Source organism: Lathyrus oleraceus, chromosome 1 (genome assembly GCF_024323335.1).
Source record: "Lathyrus oleraceus cultivar Zhongwan6 chromosome 1, CAAS_Psat_ZW6_1.0, whole genome shotgun sequence".
In the NCBI taxonomy this organism is placed as follows: Eukaryota; Viridiplantae; Streptophyta; class Magnoliopsida; order Fabales; family Fabaceae; genus Lathyrus; species Lathyrus oleraceus.
The window spans coordinates 378800377-378821047 of NC_066579.1; the positions used below are offsets into that span (position 1 = coordinate 378800377).

A 20671-nucleotide genomic window follows, 5' to 3' on the forward strand; every position below is an offset into this window, starting at 1 on the left:
TTGAATAAAACATGAAAGTGGCAACATGAACAATACACATGACAATATCAATGCCGAAAGCGTTAATTCATGAAATGCAACAAAAACCAACATCATTTATCTATTAAAAAAAGAAACCAATAACCCTAGCGAAGAACATAAACATTCAGAAGCGTCAGACAGAGAGAATGATAAATAACCCTAACGAAGAACATAAACATTCAGAAGTGTCAGAGGGAGAGAATGATAATGTACCGTAATTCAAGAGGATGACGATTTTGTTTCCATAAATGAATGAAGATGGTGAAGATTTTGCTATCGTTGTCGTCTCGTTCGCTATGACACTCTTGTGTGTTATGAACGAAATGAAGTACCTCTATGTTTTAATTTGTGGGAAATAACTTCACAATGGTTGCAAGCTTCAACCGTAGTGAAATATGGAACAGATAACCACGGTTAAATGAAACAATCGTAGTTGTTATACTTTTAATTTTTAAATAACAATAAATGTGAACGGACACACGCTTATTTTTATTTAAAAAATGGAAAAATATTGATGGGATTTGAAGTTTGTCATCCAAATTTTATGTTATTTTTAGGAACCGTGATGAAAAGTTTCTTAATAAAAAAACATGCGCGTAAAAAATGTGATATGACTACGGTGGTAAAATAGTCTTTGTAATATTGTGTTATCAAAGGTATATTTCCTAGTAGTGTGGTGATATATTCAATTTTCCGTTTGGTATAATTTGAAGATGCATTTCTGAAAATATCATTGAATGATTAAATAAATCACCTCAATGAAAAATGCGAAGTAAATGGAGTTCAGGGTTGTTTTCGGAGATACATCTCGGAATACACCTCCAAAAAAATTTGTAGATGCATCTTCAGACAATTTTTTTTTAAAAAAATGATGGCATCTTGATTTACGAAAGATGAAATGCTTTAAGGTGCATCCTGAAATGCATATCCAAAAATAAATGAGGACAGTTTTAGATTTTCAATGGTGTGAGACACACCATAGAATGGAAAAAGAGATTTTGTGATGACAATAATTGAAATTGAGCTATTATCAATCATGTTTTGCGTAATTGTTAGTTTCAAGCCTCCCGTTATCGATCAAATTGATTTTTCTATTTAGAAGTTTTCTACAAGCAGCCATAATCTTGCATCCCTTCCTTTACCTTAATCTTGCATCTTTAAAGATAGTCCTAAAATGAAAATCAATATTAAGTGTCGTATTCTCAATATTAATTCCTTTTAAATTTATTATTGATGGATCTTTTCATGGTAATACAAGTCTAGGTGCTTGTATAGGTGTTATCAGATTTATAAAGTATTTATAAGTGGATTCTTTTGTAATCTTTTGTAATCCTATTTTGGTAACAATCTGCTAGACAATTGCAGATCTGCTTGCTTTCTTGCGACATATATGTTAAAGTTACAACATGTTTACCGCAAATTAGAACATCTATGAGTTCAATGTAGTTGCCAAAATAAACAGATCAATATAACTGGTTACATCATATATACGCCTTTTTGACAGTCTACACGATAATAACGTCAATCATCACTATCACATATGGAAAATATTGAACGATTAATTTGAGATATTTCCTCTAGTAGTTTTATATTTTTGAATTTACATAAAGAGAGTGCAGGACTCGAGTTATTATTAGAAGCCCCGAGACTCTTCGAAGCTGATAGAAGAAATTTCCCCACTTTGGATCTTCTGTTTTTGCTACATTTCTCAACTTTGGATCTTCTTTTTTTACTACATTTCTCAACTTTGGATTTCCTAGTTTTGCTACCTGAAGTTTTGGAAACCAATTCCACATGCAATGGAACATGTGGAGGTATTTTGGGAGAGAACTGCGATAATGAATCAACTTGTTTCTTTGAGAAACTTTGTGCTCTGGTGTTAGATTGAACTTCAATCTCACTATGAACAGCTCTTGATGTAACATCTGAGTTTGAAGAGCTGCTAAATTTGTCAATGGCATTGAAACCTGAAAAATATTTATTGATTATACCAGAGACTGATATTACTTGTGTCGACATATTACTCGGAGTTTCTTGCACTGAGCTAGCACACAACTCAACCTGAAATTCAACATTAGTCTCTGGCATCGCACATCGACTCTTACTGGCCGTGCTGGTAGGTTTGTCTCCAAATCTGCAGGAGTCTCTTTCTGGCATTTCATGCTCGGAATTTTCATGAGAATTTCCCCTTTCCTTCAAAACGTGATCAATAACTTCATTCTCTTCTGATGGATATGCGCAGGGATTAAGTTCTTCCTCTCTCTTTTCTTCACAGTTGCATCTTGTTTTATTTTCACAGTTATAAGTCATTAAGTTCCGTTGTTTTAAAGTAATAGCCACATCACAGGGTAAACATGGAACTCGCAAACATTTTAAAGGCCTTACTTCCACATGGAGAAACCATGTTTCTCTCATCTTTGGGAAAACATTCTTTACAGGAAAGGAATCAGGCAGGTAGTAGAAACATGATTTACGCCTCACCTAGCAGAATATGCAGTAATATGATCAACACAAACTTCTTGTACCAGAACAGAAACTCACAAAAGAGACACATACTGAAAAAGAAAGCATATACCATTAATCCCTGAACTTGAATCTCTCCTATGTCCGGTAAACAAGTGAAGTGCACTTTCTCAAAATCTCCTGCAGAACAATAATTTCATCAATGACTTTTCTTGACAGAACCTGATATACTCCCCCTGTTAAGCCATAGTCCATTAAAGAGAAGTGAATAACAGAAAGTCTAAATTTTCCTACATCTCAAGACTCACAGGATTCATGGGGCGACTTTCCAAACAACAACAAGCCATTTAATTCGATTTACAATTTCCATAAGTCATCCTCTAGGAAAAACATTCCTACTACTTCATGTTTTCAATTCATTCAAAATTTAGGGTATGTTTGGATTGATTGAATGTGACGGAATGGGGCAGAATGGAATGGTATGGAATGAAGTTCCATTGTTTGGATCAATTAAAATTGGATGAAGCGGCGCAGAATGGAGTGGTATGGATTCCACTCCATTTTCCATCACTTACCATCATATTTCTTCCCCTCCGATTTGGGCTTCATGAAAATTTTGCCTGGTCCATCTTAAAATACCCAAAGGATGGAATGAAATCTTCACTCCGCGCCACTCCATACTACTATGCTCCTTTCCATTCCACTCCGTTCATTTCATGGTATCCAAACATAGTCTCCATAACCAACAAGTACACAGATAGATCCAATATGGAAAGTTTTCCTAAACACCAGCAAAATCTGCATCTAATCTTTATGTTATTAGTCACTACTACTACATTGATCTAAACTTTACATATCTATAATATTTGAAATAAATACTTGAATGTGAGGGCTAAAAGTAAAATATATGAAGCAATTAATAAATGGCTATAGCAAGTGCAAAAGATTCCCTTTCCTAACCTAACACAAACATGCAGAAGCATAAATAGACTAATCTCATGAATTTGAAAATGGGTAACCTAGTTAAAAGCAAGCAATAGAATAAAAGTAATAGATTGTAGTTATTGTTGTTACTTTTGAGTGTTCCGGCGGTAATGTGGAAAGGGGAATTGAAAGCAATGCGAGTGCCGAGATTTGTGTCGGCAAAGATTGCAACTTCGGCCGCCGTTGCTTTCATCGTCCGCCGTTCAGGATGGTGTTGTACAAAGAGGGAAGATGAATGGACGCGGTGACGACGACGCGACGGAGTGGAGTGGTTGACGATGACGCACCAGTAGTGTAGTGTTTGGGGGAAAATCAATGGATGCGTTGCGAGGTTTGAGTTTGGGGTTAGAGAAGCACTTTTTCTAAAAGACGTTTGGATGAAGTTCTTTGAATTTTGAAATGTTTAAATGTTATTAACATTTTCAAAGTTATAGATGTATGGTAAATCAATAAAATATTACTATAAAATAAGTTATTTAATTTAATTTTTCAAAAAAAAATATTTACTTAATTATTTAATTTAATTGTTAATTAAAAAATTAATTTGATGTAGTCAAAGGACAAAACTTAATTTAATATTCAAACAAAAATTAATTGAAAAAATGATGCTGATGAAAATAGATGAGGGTGATGAATTGACATTGTAAAATAATTAATCTCGTCTAAAAATAAATAAATTTTTATTTTTATATTCAATTTGATTTTTTTTTTATATTTGATTTTTATAAAGGTGTGAATTTAAGAGATTCAATTCAAATAACTATTGGTTTATGTTTGACTAAAAGGGATCACATGACACAAAAGTCATCTTTGAATACATCTAAGAGATAAACACAGATAAACAAACAAGAAGATAAAGTGTATCCAAGTAGGAGTGGTAAAACGAGTCTGGTCTGTTGGACATATATATTTTATCTGTATTTTCGTGTGGGACAGACCAAGAATTTAGACATGGACCATTATCTAATGTGTATGTCTCGTTATTCTGCTGGCGAGCGCATACATTAACGTAATTTTTTGCATTTTTAAGTTTAAAAGGTGCAATGTTTGCTGGCTTGATAGAAGTTTCACCCCAAAGGGGCTCAATGTCTCGTCTGAGGGACTATGAGTCCCATTAATCAAAGCCTAATATAAAACATCGCTCGAGAGACTAAGAGTCACATCAAACAAACTTATCTCAAACGCATCGCCTAAGTAACTTAGAGTTTCCTCGAGCGGGATATAACTTAACTATCAGACCAATAGAGCACGACTGAAGTCTGCCTCGAGAGAATTTAAAATCTTGTTTGAGTGTTTGATATAAATTCTGCTTCAAGGGGACTCAATGTCTCGCCTGAGAGACTTGGAGCTTTGCCAATCGAGGTCCAATGAACTTTAAGGGCTTTATCAAAGTCACGTCCAAGGGGCTCGACACCTCGCTTGGGGGACTTGGGTATCCTAGGACAGACATCCCCAGAGCCATAAGTTTAAAACACTTCATCGTTTACCAAAAGCCCTCGTGCTTGAGGAACTGTGTAGTGATATGTTTGTGGAGAGGGGAGGATTATTGATTTTCCTTAAGGGTCAACTTCGATCTACCGCCCTCCACACATGGATCGCCTCAACCTAGGTGTTTTGTACTCACCCGGACGCATAAAATGTGGGAAAAGACGTTCCTCGGTCAGAGAGAAATCAAATCCAACAATCCAACTCAAATCTCCCTTGGAAATAGGGATTTAACAGTCCATTATTGATTGGGTGGCCAGTTATCATTTTTCAAGGAAACCCTAGGCCCATGATATCTCTATAAATACCTATTTCCTAATGGAAAAGGGGATAGATCATAACCTAACCCGCAAAATGCGTAAACACAGAGTCTCTCACCTTATGTGAGTTAATCCTCTCTCACCACCATAAACACCACCGAATAGGATCTCTCGATGCCGCAAACAAGCTCTAACCATTCTAAAACTACTAAGGTCGTTGGTCATCCTTACTAGCTTAAGAGTATCACACACTTATGTACTTTTTGACAAGTATAATCTAAATTTATAAGATTCAATTCAAATAACTATTGGTTCATGTTTGATTAAATTTGTATTATATAAATGAAATAGGTTTAATCGTCTAAATCAACAAAAAAATCATATATGAAATTAACAACTAAATGGGATTATATGATGTAAAAGTCATCGTCGACGACATCTCTGAAGATAAACATAGAACCGTTTCACATATCAAAAAGCTCATTTGAATAAGAGACACATGTTTAGTCGTAAAGATAAAGAGCACTCTTTGAGTCAATGGCAAAATCTAAAATTCATTCACTAATTATTCTTGATATCTTTCAAAAACATCGGAATTTTGATTATTATTGGATCTTAACTGCTTTGTTATTCTTATTGTTACTAGATAATAACATGGCCCTTCACTTTAAAATTGTGGGTCTATGCTGGTTTTCTATGACGCCTTAGTTCGAACGTATCCATTGTCATCTCTTGTTGAGATGTCTTCTCCTTGATGGGTTATGTGTCAGTCCAATTTCCACCAATTGTTAAATGGGTTCAGCATCTAACAGTTAAATTGACCAAAGATATCACTACTTCCCTCCTTCTCGAAATTGACCTTGCCCTCAATGTTAAGGATTCCATGAAAATCAACGGAAGGTGATAAATACACCCATATAACATCTTTTGGTTAGCTGTGAGACCATTGCAACAACACTTGTTTGTGAGAACAACTATGTTTCTTGCAAATGTGGCCGATCAAAATAGATATTAGGTGTAATAAAGGTCGATTGGCAGGCCTTTGTAAGCTCGCAACATAGACATGTGGGTTATGGGATGAATCGGCTCTCAAGTGGCAGGCCCAACTTATATGTTATTGTACCAATGCGTTCTACCACTAGGAATGGTCCAAAGAACCTTCTAAAAATCTTGTAATTTAATCGAGTGACCACTTTTGCTTTTCTATAGCTTTGAAGTTTCACGAGGACCAAATCACTCACCTCAAATATCATGCTAGCGTGATTTTTGTTGGTTTAATGAGATGGTGTGGTGAAAAACTTACGATGTCGTAAGATGAGGGTAGTAATTTCATACTCATAATTTGGTTGTAAAGCAATCAGAAATTTATTGATTTCCCACCTTAATATGGAATAATGTCGAAATACGACTTTACTTACATGCCTTGTGAAGGATACGTGTTTACAGAATAATAGGGAGAATATCTCCTATTTCATTGAACAAAAGAAATGGCTCTTAAATAGCCTTACAGAAACTGAATCAGAGAAAAAATAGCCCACTCTAACAAACACTAAAAATGTGGGATAGTGGCAAGAGAATAGGTAAAAGCAACAACTCACTAACAGCACTAACATTGCTTATTCTAACTGACAGTAAATTAACGTTAAATAAAAAACAATTTTAACATCCTCCCTTGAACTGAATGTTACTTAACAATCAGTTTACTATTGGCAGTTGACACACTCCCAATAGGTTGCGCAATTTCACAAAAGCATCAAGTTTCAAAGGCTTTGTCATCACATCGGCCACTTGTTCTTGAGTATTGCAGTGAACTAGTTCTATAGTTTCATCCTTTACGAGTTCACGAAGAAAATGGAATCGAACATCGATATGTTTGCTACGACCGTGCATTACAGGATTCTTAGCAAGCTTGATTGCTGAGTTGTTGTCGCAATAAACAGTTGTTGAGCTGTTTTGAGTATGTCCAAGCTTCTCCAAAATCTTTCTCAACCAAACAGCCTGACAAGCACAAGTAGATGCAGCTATAAATTCAGCTTCTGTAGTAGACAAAGATACTACAGGCTGTTTTTTAGATAACCAGGATATTGCAGCAGAGCTCAATAGAAACACATATCCCGACGTGCTTTTTCTATCATCCAAGTCACCAGCATAGTCACTATCCGTGTACGCGACCAGCTCTTCATTTCCGCCCTTCTTGTAAAACACACCATAATCAGCTGTCCCTCTTAAATATCTTAAGATTTTCGTTGCTGCTTGCAAATGTAGTTTAGTAGGATGCTCCATGTACCTGCTTATGAGACTAACAGCAAACATAACATCCGGTCGAGTTGCCGTTAAGTACATAAGACTTCCTACAATCTGCTTGTAGTAAGTACTATCAATCTTCATGCCATCTTGATCCTTTTGAAGTTTCTCTCCAGGAACCATTGGATTAAGAACAGAATTACTTTTGTCCATTCCAAATCTTTCCAATACTTCCATCACATATTTTTTTTGACTAATGAATATGCCATCACTCTTTTGCATTACTTCAACACCTAAAAAATACCTCATTTTTCCCAAATCGGTCATATCAAACTCAACCATCATGGATTTTTTGAATTCAACATACATTGACTCATCATTGCCAGTGAATATCAAATCATCAACATACAAGCTTACAATTAGAATTTTACCTCCAGCACTTGTCTTAACAAACAAAGTGTGTTCATGAGTGCATTTTTCAAAGCCTTCCTTCAAAAAGTATGATTCTATGCGACTGTACCAAGCTCGTGGAGCTTGCTTCAGTCCATAAAGTGCTTTCTTTAACTTGTACACCTTATGCTCATTGTCCTTGATTTCATATCCGCAAGGCTGTTCCACAAAAACTTCTTCATTTAGTACACCGTGCAAGAATGCCGACTTTACATCCAACTGATAAACGGTCCATCCCCTTTGAGCAGCAAGTGCAAGCACTAGTCGAATGGTATCTAATCTTGCCACCGGTGCAAAGACTTCATTATAATCAACTCCATATTTTTGAGCATATCCTTTTGCTACAAGTCGCGCTTTGTGTTTGTCTATTTCTCCATTCTCATTAAGCTTTGTTTTGAATATCCATTTCACTCCAATTTTCTTTCCACCAACCGGTAAATTTGTCAACTCCCAAGTGTCATTCTTCTCTATTGACTCTAATTCCAAATTCATGGCATTTCTCCATTTTTCACTCTTCACAGCTTCTTCAAATGAAATTGGATCAGCACCTGCAAACATGGCCATGTTAGTCATGTTTTCTTCTTCTTCTGACAATCCTTCTCCACTTTCATAATCCCTCATCCATGCAGGTCGTCGTATTATTCTTCTATTTGAATCTTGCCGACTCTCTTCAATTGAATCGTTTGAATCAGAGTGATCAAGTTCTCCTTGTATCTCTTCATTGATGCTTGTATCATTTTCTGCACTTGCAGCAGAGGCAGACTCATCTTGTTCATCTTCCCAATCTAAATTTTCTTTGATGTTTTCCTCATGTCTTTTATTCCAGTCCCAACTTTTATCTTCTTCAAAGACAACATCTCTACTAACAATAATCTTATGAGAAATTGGATCGTACAACCTGTATGCCTTTGATTCTTCACTTACTCCAAGTAAAACACAACTAGTACTTTTTCTGTCTAGCTTTGTTCTTTTTCTGTCGGGTACGTGAACATGCGAAACACATCCAAAGACTCTAAAGTACTCAACTGATGGCTTTACATCACTCCAAGCTTCTTCAGGAGTCTTGTTTTTCACAGCAACTGTTGGACATCGGTTCAGCACATGAACAGTCCAATTTACAGCCTCGGGCCAAAAATTCCTTGGAACTTGTTTCTCATACAGCATGCAACGAACCATGTTCATAATGGTTTTGTTTTTCCTCTCGGCTACACCATTTTGTTGTGGTGTATATGCAGCCGTCAGTTGCCTATTTATACCATTCTCCTTGCAAAAGTCATTAAATGCTTGTGATGTAAATTCACCACCCCTGTCAGTACGCAAGCATTTGATGAATATACTTGTTTCTTTCTCCACATGATTTTTAAAGCTTCTAAAAGTGTCAAAAGCTTCAGATTTTTCTACTAAAAAATATACCCATGTTTTACGACTATAGTCATCAATGAAAGTAATTAGGTACCTCTTTTTGCTATTTGAGGCTGGTGTAATAGGCCCGCATATGTCAGCATGTATCAACTGTAGGATTTGAGATGCTCTCCACGTGCTCACTTTAGGAAATGGATCCCTCTGTTGCTTTCCCGCAAGGCAGTCTTTACAAATTTTAGAGGGAGTTTTGAGTTGTGGCAGACCATTCACCATCCTTTTTTGCTCAAGTATCCTTAAGCCTTTAAAGCCTAAATGTCCAAATCTACAATGCCATAACTGAGTTGAGTCTTCAGTAATTGTGTTGAAACAAGCCGATACATTTGACTGAGGCTTAACCGGCAAAATGAACATTCTGTTTGAGGACATTGTTGTTTCCATGATCAAGCCCTTCTCCTTATGATAGATCTTGCATTTTCCATGTTGAAAAATGATAGTTAACCCCTTTTCTTGTAGCTGACCAATGCTCAACAAGTTGTTCTTTAGCTCAGGTACATAGAACACACTAGTAATGATATGTGAGATTCCATTCAATTGAAATCTTACATTTCCTTTTCCTTTCACAGCCATGCTGGAATTATTTCCCAACTTCACAGTTTCACTAAAATTTTCATCCAAATCAGAGAATACTTCCTTCTTACCACACATATGATTACTACACCCTGGGTCAATGAACCATGCTTCTTCCTTATCTAATTCTTTATTTTCCATGGATGCCATCAAAAGCATTTCATCTTGAAATTCTGCATAATTGACTTCACTCTCCTTGCTTGGACATTCATATTGAAAATGTCCAAGTTTATGGCAGTAATAACACTCCACAGTGGACTTGTCAAAATTTGGCATGCCCCTTCCTCCTCCTCGTCCGCGAAATCCTCCACGACCACGACCGCGACCTCTTGTTCTGCTTTCATAGGTTACTTTCAAGGCTTGCTCTTCAATAACAGGAACATTCATGCGTTGCTCATGCACCAGCAAGCTACTTTGTAGTTGGTCGACTGATAAGGCGTCAATGTCATTTGACTCCTCAATGGAGCAAACCACATAGTTGAATTTCGGAGTCATGGACCGCAAAATTTTTTCAATAACAACAACATCTCCCATAGTCTCTCCATGAGTTCTCATCTTGTTGGCTATGGTGAGGGTTCGAGAAAAGTACTCGTTCACCGATTCTCCAGCTTTCATCTGCAAGATTTCAAATTCCCTTCGAAGTGCTTGTAGTTGTGCTCGTTTAACCCTTGTCGTTCCTTGATACTTCTGCTTCATTGAGTCCCAAATGTTCTTTGACGTTTCTTTCTTCAAGATTGTCTCCAAGATAGATCTATCAATTGCTTGAAAAAGATAATTTTTTACCTTTAAATCCTTGAGTTTTTGATCTTCAACAGTTTTTCTTTGTGCCTCAGTTGATTCTGTACCCCCAACTGCTGTAGGGATCCCATTTTCAACCAAGCTCCAGTATTCTTTGGATCGAAGGAAGTTCTCCATGAGCATTGCCCAATGATCATAGTGACCATCAAACTTTGGAATTGATGGTTGAACAAAACTGCTGTTTTCTGCCATCTGCTTGAAAAGACTGCTGCGTTTCAAGTATTGATCAGGCCCCTTCTAGAGGAGCTCTGATACCAATTGTGAAGGATATGTGTTTACAGAATAATAGGGAGAATATCTCCTATTTCATTGAACAAAAGAAATGGCTCTTAAATAGCCTTACAGAAACTGAATCAGAGAAAAAATAGCCCACTCTAACAAACACTAAAAATGTGGGATAGTGGCAAGAGAATAGGTAAAAGCAACAACTCACTAACAGCACTAACATTGCTTATTCTAACTGACAGTAAATTAACGTTAAATAAAAAACAATTTTAACATGCCTTACATTTTTTACCTCTGGGATATATACTAAATTTTAAAAAAATAAAATTACGAAACAAATCTTTTAACTAATCTAATGTAGATGTTAAAAACTACTAATCTAATTTAGCCATTTAAAGGAATAATCAATATTCAAAATAATAAATAATAAATTTATACTAATTTTGAAAAGTATCAAGTCATAGTATAAAGTCATACTTTAAACTTTCTTGTTACTTGATCTTTGTAATGGTACGAGCCTAAAAGGCCAAGTCCAAATAACAGTTTGATCATGTTAGATTCATATTTGCACTACACAAATGAAGCAAATTTAGTTGTCTAGATAATAAGAGACATTCGCCATGGAAGCATCAGCCAAATGGGATGACATGGCACAAAAGCTACCTTCAGTTTCATCCTTTAAGGTAAAACAACAGGATATAAGTTTAACAAGTTGTGACACCCTATAACTCAAATACTTGAAAACCTATTTTCTAAGTCGTTTATATTTTGTCCTTGCAATTATCATCACATAATTTGCAAAACATATTATTATCATCAAAACATCAAAATATTCTTGGCATAAAAGCTTCAAGAGCTATCATAAAATTAATATAGCATGCCGATGATTAAAATATATATATTTAACCCCGTGAAGACCAGATTACTTTGAGCGAGTGGAAACATACAAGGTAAAGGTTTAAAAGCACTGTCGCAACACATCCAATTTGATGTCAACAGTCAATGTGCAACGTGTATTTTGGGAGTATGATCCTGCAAGGAGGAAAGCAACAATAACATTACATTTCCAAAACATTCTTTAACACATAATTGATAAAACTGAAGCCGAATTTACATGTTTATAGAGTTGAATGCATGCACTTAACAAAACCTTAGTCAAAATCAGGAAAACGACAACCTGTAAAGGTAAAGGAGTAGTAGGTATCAACAAAGGGGGAGAATAAATTATAATCTATAATATCAACTAATAAGTTACCAAAAAGAGAAAATTTTAACATTTGAACAATGAAAGGTAAAGATGTCATATAAGGAAGATTAAATAAACATACATGACCACTGCATAGACTGAGGAAGCACATCATAAAATGAACAAAAGTTGTTCAATGCATGCCAAGAAGATTAAGCACAAATTTTAAAGACAAATGCATCAATGACTTTTTGACAGAACCTCCTGATATACTCAAAGTTGAACAACAAGACCTGGTCGTGCATTTTGCTCCCTTTAAAACGTAATTTTGTGCCTGAAAAATGGAAAATAAATAGTTGAAATCTGACTTATCTTGATGCCCGAGATAGTATGACCAAAACACACATTTACTATTCTTCAATCACCTTCAACTGAGGGACTTTCAAAATATCCGCACTTTCGGCTGCTACAAGAAGGTTACGCAATTCACCCTATTTGTTCTTGCAGAAAGACCCTTACCATTTGACAACTGAGATGAGTTATTTTCAGAATCCATGCTCATCCATCAGATCTAGGACATAAATCTGATGACTAGGATTCACCACTCCGTGCCACAGTAACTTGTTTGCTAACTCCCAGATTTGCACCCATATTTGAAATTTTCAAAACCTTGGCAGGATTAGTGTATGTCACACCATCTGTTTCGCACCTCCTTTTTCAACTTGTAGTATTTGTCGCTGCAAATGGGAATAACAAACCAAGAGCAAAATGAATCGGATCCTGAAAACTATTGAAGACATTCTACAACAAGAATCTAGTAGGAATATACAATAAACCTACCATTTAGTTTCCCTCTGGAGATACGACGAGTGGTCTTCCTGTGAATGGTGCCATCAGAGTTCTTATTTTTAACATCCTTCATGCCAACTCAGATTCTAGAAAAAGAAAAAGTATCTTGTTGTGACTAACCATATTTTCTTCTTGTTTTGCACCTCGTACGAATTAATTTTTTCCTTGCAATCATCAATAGTTCTTTCAGTCTTTCAGTGCCTCCACATAAATCTAAAGACATCAATTCCCTGGTCTGTAAATCCCTCAATAGCTCTTCGCTTTCAACGTGATAATTTCCGGCACAAAATGAATCAATAAGAACTATGTATATAGAGGTATTAGGCCAAAGATCTCTTAGTTTCATCTCTTCATAAAGTTTAAAAGCAGCTTGAACATCACCATTGGCACAAAGGCCAGATATAAGAACGTTGTATGCAGCAACATCAAGCTTCACATGACACTGTTCCATTACACTCCTCAATTCCAATGCCTTGGCAACATTCGCTTCTTTGAAATAGGTGTGCATTAATGTCGTGAAAGTAGCAACAGTTGGAATGATTCGCATCTCAAGCATGATATCAAGAACGTTAACAGCACTGTCAGTTTTCCTTGAACGTGTAAGCCCTCTGATTATAGCGCTCATAGCAACACCTCGGGAGCCAACCCCGAGGGTTTTCATCTCATCTTGCAGCTCCATTGCTCCTTTTATATTTCCCATTCTACACATGCTCTTAATTAACGAGGTAAATTGTTTACATGTAGGAGCATAACTATTTTCCAACAAGGCATGCAAAATACAATGAGCTTCATCAAAAGCACAAGTTCTAATAAATCCACTAAAAAGGGCATTGTATGTATCAACATTAGGAGTAACTCCTAACATACTCATTTGTTTTACCAGATTGAGTGCCGTTTTTATCTCATTCCGTTCACAAAACTTACTAACAAGCACGTTTAACGTAAAACAATCAGCTTTGAAACCTTCAACTGTTATCTTTCTTAGAAGTTTTACAGCGACATCTAATGATCCAGACTTTGAATATCCAAGAATAAGAGAGTGCCATGTTAACCTATCAGGCGCACAACCATGTCCGATCATCTTATTGTATAACTGAGAACATCTTGCCATGTCATGCCTCTTTGAATATCCATGCAAGAGAATGTTGTAAGTAGCCAAGTTGAAGCTTAAACTTCTACTCCTCATTGTTGAAAGGATATCATTTACCTTTGACATTTCTCCCTTCCGTGAGTATCGATCCAAGAGAACATTGAATGCAATAGTATCAGGGATAACACCTTTGTTCAACATATCTTCAAAAATATATAAAGCAACTTTTGAATGTCCTTCCTTAAGAAGACCATCAACTAAACTAGTGTAAACAGCAGGATTTGGAGATAATAAACCTTTTTCAATTGCCCTTCCTGAAAAAAGAAGTGCAGGGACCATTTTGCCCTTCCTGCATAGTCCTGCAATAAGACTGGTGTACGTAAAGTCGTCAGGCACAAAATTATTCATAACCATCTCATCGAGAAGGGTAACTGCATTCGATAAATTTCCAGATCTTGATGTCAAAGTAAGCATTGTGTTGTAGAAAAGACTACCAATGGCATAAGGAATGTTACTAAGTCTATGCAGATATATTTTGGCTTCATTAATATGTCCGCCAAGAAGAAGTCCTTTCAATAGACCCTCGAACGTGAACTGACTTGGTAAATGGCCTAGACTATTCATTTTATCATACATAGCGAACGCTTTTAATGCGTCACCAGAATTTCCATAACTATCTATAATGCAATCAAAAGTAACAGAGTCAGGATCGAGACCCATCCTGCTCATGTGGTCCATAAAATACTCGGCTTCTTCAAGTCTTTTGGATCTACAAAAAGTGGAAACCAACACATTACATGTGAAGTGATCTGAAACATGACCATTGTGGTTCATAACTGCATAAGCATTTAACGCCTCGTTTAGGTTTCCCATCTTGCAGTAGTTGTAGATCAATGTTGAATACAAAGTGCTGTTTGGCGCAAGTCCCGCTTTGTACATTTTACACATTATCTCCTTTGCGTTATTTATCTTCCCCACCCTAAGAAATCCATTGATGAGTACCGAAAATGTAACAACGTCGGGATTGACAGAAACTTTTAGCATATCCTCCAGCAAATGTACAGCGTCTTCAAGCAGGCCGTTCTTACACAATCCATCGATCATTGTTGTATAACTAATATGATTAACCATAACACCATTCATCCTCATTCTCTTAAGAATACTAGAAACCAATCCAAATTCAGCATGCTTGGATATCCCATTTAAAAGAGCTCCGTACGTCACTTCATTAGGTCTCAAACCATGTGAAACCATCGCGTCAAAAAGTCTCAAGGCTTCCGCAATGTTGCCATTGCTAGAGTGACCGAAAATCAAAGTATTGTACGTAATATTGTTTGGTGACAAGTTACATGACGACATCTCCTCAAAAACTTTTGTAGCAACTCCAATCTTCCCCTCCTTAACAAATCCATTAATAAGAGTATTATATGTGATCACATTAGGATACACCATACTCTTCCTCATCCGTTTCAATATTAAATAACCTTTTGCACTCCTACCTTTTCTGCACAAACTATCTATCAACATATTATATGTACAAACATCGGCCGAAATACCCTTAGATACCATGGAGTCAATAAGCTCAGAAGCTTCCTTATACCTTCCTTTCTTGCAATACCAATTAAGCAAAGTATTGTAAGTGACCACAGTTGGAAAATGACCGGTTTCTTCCATTTTCCTCAAGAGAAATGCAGCGCTTTTAAACTTGCTACGTCCACACAAAGCATTCAACAATATGTTGAATGTGGCAACATTAGGAGAAACCCCGTTGGCAAGCATATCTTTGAAAAAGGACCAAAAGAAATCAACTTTCTGGTCCTTTACCAATGAAGCTAGCACCATGTTACAAGTGTACACAGAAGGGTTGAACCCTCGAAAACCCATCAAATGAAAAGTCTTTACAGCATCTCCAACCATGTTCTCCCTTAAACAAACCCTAATGAGTAGGTCAAAAACAGCAGGATTTGAATGACAAAAAGGGTATGTCTCTATCAAAGCAGCAAAAACATTGTTGAAACCAATAGGCATGTGTAACATATGTTTCAAAGTTGTTTTGGCAAAAGTGTACATTCTAGCTCTAACAAGTATATGGGTAGTAGTGGAAATGATATGAGTAAAATGATTGATGTCCAAATTAGGTTGTTTGATGAGCCAATTGAGGAATTTAAAAGCTAGGATTCCATGAACAGGTCTAAGAGAAGCTAACCTATAATTCATGCGATTAAGGGACTCCCAACGGTGTATAGTTAAGAATGTATAAATACTCTTGTCCATATCAAAAAAAAAATACAAACTTTATATTGAAAATAAGAAACAAAAAGGGGGAAAAGGAGGGTTTGGAGAGGGTTACCTTGAATGATGAAAAATTGAAAGATGAATCATTTGTATGAGTATAAAGCCATTACCAGGTACTTCAATTCTAGATTTTGAGCTAACGTAGTTAAATGTTATCGTTGTTTACATGACAACATTTTCAACTTTTACAGATGTATATTAATCAATAAAATACTACAAAACAAGTTATTTAATATAAGTGTTAAAAAAATTATTTTTAAAAAATTATTTAATTTAATTTTTGAAAAATAAACTAATTTGATTTAGTAAGAGGAAAAAACTCAATTTAATATTCAAAAATAAATAAATTCATACTTTAAAAAAAAATAAGAATCCAATTTAAACTTTTTATGCTTGATTTTTATAATGGTACGAGTTTAAGAGATTCAGATCAAATAATGATGGATACATTGAGCAAGGAACTCGATGCAGGCAGCGGCATCCTTTGTGTCATGATCTCTACCATCTTTCGGAGAATCCATACCAAATCTAGGGATTTTTTTACCGAGATAACCCACTTTTTCGAAAACATTCCCAAAATACCCCACTTTTCAACAAAATTCCCAATCTACCCCACTTTTAGGAGGAGGCGCCAATTGGATTGGCGACCCCTCCTAAAAATTGCAAGGAGGCGCCAATCCAATTGGCGACTCCCTTAAAAAAGGCTCAAATGAAAAAACCTCCAACAAGAAAGTTGTAGATATTTTCAAGACAATGAATTTGGATATAAATTTTACATCATTTGGATTTTTTATGAGAAAGTTATGGGCAGTTGAAGTTGGACTTCTGAGTTTTTGAACTGTTATCTGACCTATAATGTTTTGTATTATTGCATGTGTTTGTGTTAGAGTTATGAAATTTGGTCCAACATAACAACTGAAGTAGACATCTTAAATTTTCCAATGCACTTGGTTCCACCTCAAAATAATTAAAAATGAGTGAGTTAGGTCCTTGCAAACTTGACCCAAAATTAGGGCTTCTGTCAAAACATGTGTATGTGAATTTTGCCAAAAGGGACCAACTTCAAGCCCTTCTGTTTGAATGATAAAAGCCTCAAATGACAAAACCTTCAACATAAAAGTTGTAGATCTTTTCAAGATAATGAATTTGGACTAAAGTTTTGCATCATTTGCAATTTTTTTGAGAAAGGTATGGGCACATGAACTTGGACTCTTTGACATTTTAACTGTTATCTGACCTATAATGTTTTGTATTATTGCATGTGTTTGTGTTAGAGTTATGAATTTTTGTCCAACATAACAACTGAAGTAGACATCTTAAATTTTCCAATTCACTTGGTCCCACCTCAAAATAATTAAAAATGAGTGAGTTAGGTCCTTGCGAACTTGACCCAAAATTAGGGTTTCTGTCAAAACATGTGTATGTGAATTTTGCCAAAAGGGACCAACTTCAAGCCCTTCTGTTTGAATGATAAAAGTCTCAAATGACAAAACCTTCAACATAAAAGTTGTAGATCTTTTCAAGATAATGAATTTGGACAAAAAATTTGCATCATTTGCATTTTTTATAAGAAAGGTATGGGCACATGAACTTGGACTCTTTGACATTTCAATTGTTATGTGGCCTATAATGTTTTGTATTATCATATGTGTTTATTTTAGAATTATGAAATTTTGTCCAACATAACAATTTAAGTAGACATCTCAAACTTTCCAATGCACTTTGTCCCACCTCAAAATCATAAAAAATGAGTGAGTTAGATAGTTGGGTAGTTTTGCCAAAATTAGGGTTTCAGTCAAAACATGTGTATGTGAATTTTGCCAAAATGGAGTTTAGACAAAGAAACCTAATGTTTGGAGTTTACACAAAGATAAATTTGATATAATATGAATTGATATTAATAAAATTTGGATTTTACACAAAGAATCCTAATGGTGATGACCGGGATCACCTAACCGACCTCCGGTCCCACATCCCCTAGCTACCCTAACCCTTGGCCCTAACCCACGTTGACGATTCTGCACCGGTGTTTGTTCATCTGATGGTCCAGGAGCGTCATTACCTCCTACAGGAGAAGATCCATTGAGGTATTCAGCCAACTCAGCATAGTCTTCAGTATTCAATGATGGTGTACCGGCGTAGCTGAGCTCATGACCCATGCCAGAGAAGTTGGGGTGTGGTTGACTCATGGATGGGCGACCGGGACGGTTGAAGGGAGACATGGGTGTGAATGATGGGTTTAGGAACGGTTGGAAAGGTTGTTGGGGTGTTTGGAAGAGATATGGTTGTGGGATGTTTTGGTATTGTGATGTTTGGGGTTCTTGGCTACGGTAGGAGGAGGGGCGGTTAATGTTTTGGCTAAGGCGACTTTGGTAGGGTGATGGTGTGGGTGCGAAGTGATGTTCGGTCTGAGGTTGATGGTCCATTTGTTAGTGGTGGTATGGGGGATGTTCTTGGTATTGGGGTTGGGTGAATGGCATGTTTTGGTTGTATGTTTGTGTGTTTGTGGAACGGAAAGTTTGACGGATAGGTGGTTGTGAGTAACCGGGCTGAGAATGTTGTTGGGGGTTAGATGTTGATCCTTCTTGTGTGTAACTTGTCTGGCGTGGGTCGTAGAGGTACATATCATCGGCGATGAATTGAAATCCAACCGATCTGTACCAAGCCATATAAGTACGACTTGGTTTTACCTCATTTGCCATGACTGCGTCAGTTAAGACATGGTCATGACGGTGCTTCCACTTGCGACACTCTGATCTTGCGAAGGTTTGCCAAGGGTTGAAGTTCCATTGGTCGTTCACTTTACGCATATGCCATTCTCCTAGGCTAGCTGGGGGGTCTGGGATATTCTGGACCATATCGAACTGCAGCTTCACACGACCGGTGTTGTGCATCTCCACTGTTGTGAACCGTATTATTGGTGTGCATGCTGTCCATACGGTTGCGTCTTCAGGGTTGACCTGATGCTCATGATCCATATTAAGGTATGGACGCCAAATGAACTGAAATGTTAAAGACGATAGGATTTAAATGAATGTAGAAAAAGTCAACATAATATGACGAATTAATGAAGTTATTTTGCTTACGTCTGTCGGTCGAAGGTGATCCAACAGGTTGCGATACTGAGTAATACAGTGTCTCAGACATCTGCTGTAATTCATACCGCGTGCCGACCATCTACACCAAAAAGTTAAAATAAATTAGTTATGGGTACTAAACTGTAAGGAAGTAAGTAAAGATATAGCAATTTAAATAACTTACTTTTTTGCATATGGAAAAGTGAAGGGGTTGTTATTGACCGGTGCTAGAGACGGTAGTCTTGACCATCCCCATGCTTGTAGCAAAACAGCACATCCAGAAAATGTAGATGTGTCTTTGTGGGAGTTTTTGCACAACGAACTATAGAGATAGGCTAGACATGCGGATCCCCAACTGTAACTACCTATTCTATCTACATGTCTAAGTAGAGGTAAGTACATAATATGCATGCTAGAACCACTACCTTCGGGAAATAAAAAGGATCCTAGTAACAACATAATGTAACACCTAGTTTTGATTATTCGAGCATCTTCGGTAGAATGCTCATCTAAATATAAACTATTATAATATGACTTTAGGCGTGAGAGTAGTATACCTTGACCACATGACAACAAACATTGTGGAATGCATGAACGGGGTTTTCAAAGGAATTCGAAATCTGCCGATAACCGCCTTGGTAAGATCAACCTATTATAGGTTGGCTTCTATGTTCGCAACCAGAGGTGAAAGATGGAGTACAGTGTTAATGTCCGGACAAGTATTCAGTGAGTGTTGCATGAAGGTCATGAAAGAGGAGAGCATCAAAGCTACGACACACGATGTAACAGTGTTTGACCGTCATAGACAAAATTTCAGCGTCCAGGAAACAATGGGCAACAACGAGGGGAGACCAAATTTAGCCTACGCGGTTAAACTACACAGAAGTTGGTGCGATTGTGGAAAATTTCAGGTCTTCCGCATACCTTGCTCCCATGTCATTGCAGCATGCGCTTATACTCGACAAGACGCTTACACCCATTTATCTGATGTGTACAAGGCCAACACCATCATGAATGTATATAGTCAAAGCTTTTCAGTACTACCAATGGAGGATTACTGGCCTCCATATGAAGGAGATATTGTTTGGCACAATGAAGAGATGCGTAGAAAGAAGAAAGGAAGGCCAAACAGCACACGTATTAGAACAGAGATGGATTCCACAGATAAAATGATAAGATTATGTAGTATCTGTCGTCAACCAGGACACAACAAAAATAACTGTCCCAATCAAGGAGCATCATCTACATCTTAAGC

The 20671-nt window shown here is 36.7% G+C and overlaps 1 protein-coding gene across 6 annotated transcripts; it reads right to left on the minus strand.

Moving 5' to 3' along the window:
• Nucleotides 1-1453: 1453 nt before the first annotated feature.
• On the minus strand, nucleotides 1454-16520 carry LOC127137921 (pentatricopeptide repeat-containing protein At5g55840). 6 transcript variants are annotated; one of them, XM_051064343.1, is made up of 7 exons: nucleotides 13075-16520; nucleotides 12946-12983; nucleotides 12531-12842; nucleotides 12367-12439; nucleotides 11867-11951; nucleotides 2597-2664; nucleotides 1454-2502 (listed from the first exon to the last, which is right to left on the minus strand). In XM_051064343.1, exons 1-2 carry the CDS (start codon nucleotides 16316-16318, stop codon nucleotides 12949-12951), a joined length of 3279 nt encoding a protein of 1092 aa, XP_050920300.1. In that variant the 5' UTR covers nucleotides 16319-16520; the 3' UTR covers nucleotides 1454-2502; nucleotides 2597-2664; nucleotides 11867-11951; nucleotides 12367-12439; nucleotides 12531-12842; nucleotides 12946-12948. The 6 variants fall into 6 exon arrangements, with proteins under 6 accessions (XP_050920300.1, XP_050920295.1, XP_050920309.1 ...); XM_051064338.1 differs by having other exon boundaries at nucleotides 12034-12439; XM_051064352.1 differs by having other exon boundaries at nucleotides 11867-12439; nucleotides 13075-15980; nucleotides 16395-16510.
• Between the last annotated feature and the right edge of the window lie 4151 nt (nucleotides 16521-20671).